This window comes from Mesitornis unicolor, unplaced genomic scaffold (assembly GCF_000695765.1).
Source record: "Mesitornis unicolor isolate BGI_N332 unplaced genomic scaffold, ASM69576v1 scaffold29111, whole genome shotgun sequence".
Taxonomy (NCBI): Eukaryota; Metazoa; Chordata; class Aves; order Mesitornithiformes; family Mesitornithidae; genus Mesitornis; species Mesitornis unicolor.
The window spans coordinates 4,711-8,219 of NW_010164895.1; the positions used below are offsets into that span (position 1 = coordinate 4,711).

The 3,509-nt window shown below is 49.3% G+C and overlaps 1 protein-coding gene across 1 annotated transcript in view; it reads right to left on the bottom strand.

Moving 5' to 3' along the window:
* Nucleotides 1-1,405: 1,405 nt before the first annotated feature.
* The window catches only part of LRRC20 (leucine rich repeat containing 20), an 8,014-nt gene continuing 5,910 nt past the window's right edge, over nt 1,406-3,509 (bottom strand). Inside the window, exons 4-5 of the mRNA XM_010194462.1 lie at nt 3,152-3,232; nt 1,406-1,557 (exon numbers count right to left, since the gene is read on the bottom strand). Of these exons, the coding sequence (XP_010192764.1) occupies nt 1,406-1,557; nt 3,152-3,232 (233 nt within the window). The remainder of the gene's footprint in view (nt 1,558-3,151; nt 3,233-3,509) is intronic.

The window sequence follows — 3,509 nt, forward strand, 5'->3', positions numbered from 1 at the left end:
CCCCCACACCAAGGCAGCGCGGGGTGGGGGCAGCCCACGGGAGGCAAGGGGAGAGTCAGAGCGGATTTGGTCACTAGGGAGGGTCAGGCTCCACGTCCCCATCATCATCCCTGACGTCCACACGCTGATGCTGGCACTCGGTGCCTCTCTCTCCTCCGGTGTCCCCAGCCGTGCTCCCGCCTATCCCAGGAGCCCCAACTGGGAGTTGGGAGGACGCCATCCTGCACCCCATCTAAATCACCCACACACTGGGGAAAAAGCAGCATGGTCTTTAGGGATGCTGGTTCAGGTCCCCCATCATTGCCAATATCAACAAACCCCCTTTGAGCACAGTCTTTTACCAAAGTTTGGCTTTGGCAAGTCTAGAAGTCAAATATTTCCAGGATTAACCACTCCTGGCTGCCCCCAGCCAGCTCACACCATTGGGAAGCGTTTGTTCCTTAAAAACACAGAGGAGCAAACACAGGAGATGTTTAAACAAGCCATTTTGAGATAATGCTTACAGTTTTTCCCAGGAGTTTTCTTGCAGGCAGCCAGCTGCCAAGAGACACCAGCGTGCCTGGCAGTGGCCTCCCTGCCACCAGGGAGCCACCCTCCATGGGATATTTCCTCAGCCCCACAGACCATTTCTTTCCAAGAGAGCAAGTGGCACATCTTGAAGACTCACAGCACCCAGGAGATGGGTGCGCGCTTCTGAGGACACCCAGGGGGTGAGCAGCATGCGGGGATCTGCTGACACTGGGTTACTTTGATTTCCACAGTGAAAAACCATGGAGGAAAAAAAAAATCCCTGGAAAATCCAGAGAAATACTACTCAGATCTGGGCAGAATCCAGCCAGAGACATCAGACCAAGCAAGCAGCCACGGGGTCTGCAAAAGGGGCTTCTTCAAGGAGAGGACAACTCATACATTTAGCAAATTAAAACAAACAAACAAAAAAAGCCCCACACGTAACAGGAAAATATTTAATCAGGCATGTGGCACATCACCATATCAGCGATTGAAAAGGGAACCCTTACGGCTGCAGGGATGTGCTCCGCTGTCTCAGCGCTGCACCAGGGCAGCAGATGCTCCCCATCACTGGGCAGGCAGGATGGATGCAGCCAAGCATCCATCTCCCCTAGTTTTACCCAAAGCTTGCATTGCATGCATCCCAGCTCCGCTTCCTCCCCAAGCACTTGGCAAAACACAAAGTGGGAGATTCCCTGGCTTGGCAGCTGGCAGTGCCATCCCTTCGCAGAGGAGCCCCGCTGCTTGCTTTTTATTAAGGAATAAAAAGAGGGACTGGCCACCTCGCTGCGGGTCTGGGACAGAAACAGCAGCATAGCAGGGACTGACCTAAGCCAAACCACTCTCACAGGCAGCTGCTGCTTGGAAGAGCTTGTCTGGGCACCCTGAGACCATGTCAAGCCTTGGGGCTGGGCTCTTCTGGTGACAGCAGCACATCAAAGGGGACGAGGGGTCGGACCAGCAGCCGCATCTCGGGGCCGACGGGGTTTGCCCGCAGGTTGAGACTCCGCAGCGATGCCATGGAGGCCAGCTTCTCCACCGGCACCTCTGCAAAAGAGAGCACCGAAGGGTGAGCGTCCATCCTGGTGTGAGCTGCTGGGGAATTCGGAGCAGCAGAGTGGGGTGAAAGCTGTGCCTCCATGGGCAGCCTTGAGCAAACCCTGCTCCCACTGGTCTCCAGGCTTTTACCAAACTAGAAACATCATAACATATTAAATTATACAACTACTCAAGCAAATGCCTTGCAAACACCATGATATTAAATGTGGACACTGCCCTCCAGTTCTCCCAGTCCTAAAAAACCCCTTGCTGGCGTGCTAAACTGGTATTCAAAAACACACATTCCCTTCTTTTATTCCCAGTGTTGCAATGCCCAGGAGCCCTTGCCAGGCTGACCACAGAGCACGTGCTCTCTGCCCTTGCTGGACAGGCAGCAAAACGGCTCTTGGCCACCACCGGGCACCCTCCTATTTTGCAATTTTCCAAGAATTTGAGTGCTTTCCTTTATAAAAGGTTTCTAAAGGAAACCCTTTTTACATTAAAAAAGGGTGCACGTCTCATGAATGGTCCCAGTGCGAACCCACTGAGAGAAGAGGAACAAGACTGATACAAAAAGCTAACCATTAAGTTCATTAAAAGATGATAGACTTAGCTTTTTGTTACAAATCACAACATTTTGAGTTTGAAAAACCTCACTTGCCTCAGTTTACCATGAACAATTTCTTTTTAAATTGCTCACCAAAACCACAAGAGCTTTTTATATCCCTAGCTCTGATTTCTTCTGCCAATACTGCGAGCAGAATTGTGGTGTTGCAATTATAGGTGGATTACGTGATTTTTAAACCATGAAACCTATTTCACACTGGAAAAGACTTAAATGCCTTGATGACTTTTTTTGCCTTCTCCTCCAGAGAGCAGTGCTATTTTCTGCAATACACGTGTTTCTTAGCAGCACGTCTCTCTCATCAGGCTGAGCTTCATACCTTTTCTTTACGGTAGATTCATTCACCGCTGCTCCTTCTGTATCACTTCACATTTTTTTTCCTCCCTTAACGCACAATTTTTTTTGATAGATCTTCCTGTTTAATGAGCTAAGGCTATGCAGAGTGGTAAACTCCTTTCTTTGCTTAAATTTAGGGAGTTAAGGAAAAGTATTTTAGGGAGCAAAAGTTGCCCAGGGTGGGAACAGCCCGGCTCTGCAGCTTAATTCAAGGTGAGGAGCAGTGACTCACCCCGGCATGAAGCGACAGGCAGGGCACATGGTGCAGCCTATAGCGATGTGGCTGTGCCATGGGAGCCACACACTCCTCTATAAGCAACTCAAAGCATCACTTGCCGTCTCCCCAACGGATAATGCACTCGTGCTTGAGCCTGAATTATTCATATACTCCACCAGTTAAGGAAAAAAAAAAGGGCTCTTTAATAATTACAGCAAACAGTAATTTTCTCAGATCAGAATATGGTAATAAGTGAGTGAAAAACCCAGCTTCTTTAGATGAAAGGGCTGCTGAGGCATCTGAGGAGCTGGGTAATGAACACTAACAGTCCCAAAGGTCTCCCAGCCATGTAGGGCTGCACATGGAAGGGGGAAAGACCCTGTTCAGCTCAGCGAAGCCACTTCCCAGTCATGTTTCAGCATTACCCACATCCTTTAGTGACCACCAGCTCCCGTCAGCCTCCTCCAAGCCCACTGATGGAAACCCACTCCCTGGCTCCTCTGCAGCTATTAACAAAGATGCATTTTCCATGCCATTATCCCAAGTTAAGAGTGGTTCTCTGATGCTCAGGAGAGGCACATTAGCCTCAACTGCCCTTACCAGCAACCTGCTCACCCTTAGTGGTTTTCTCCAGCATCCCCCATGGCTATCTCAACATCTTCTGCATTAAGGCATTAATCAAGAAATAAAGGAAAGAAAAACTGAAGCTTCAGGCACCAAAAAACCTCATAGACTCAAGAGCTGAAAATACTAATTTGATATCACTCTAATTAGCAGGGAAAG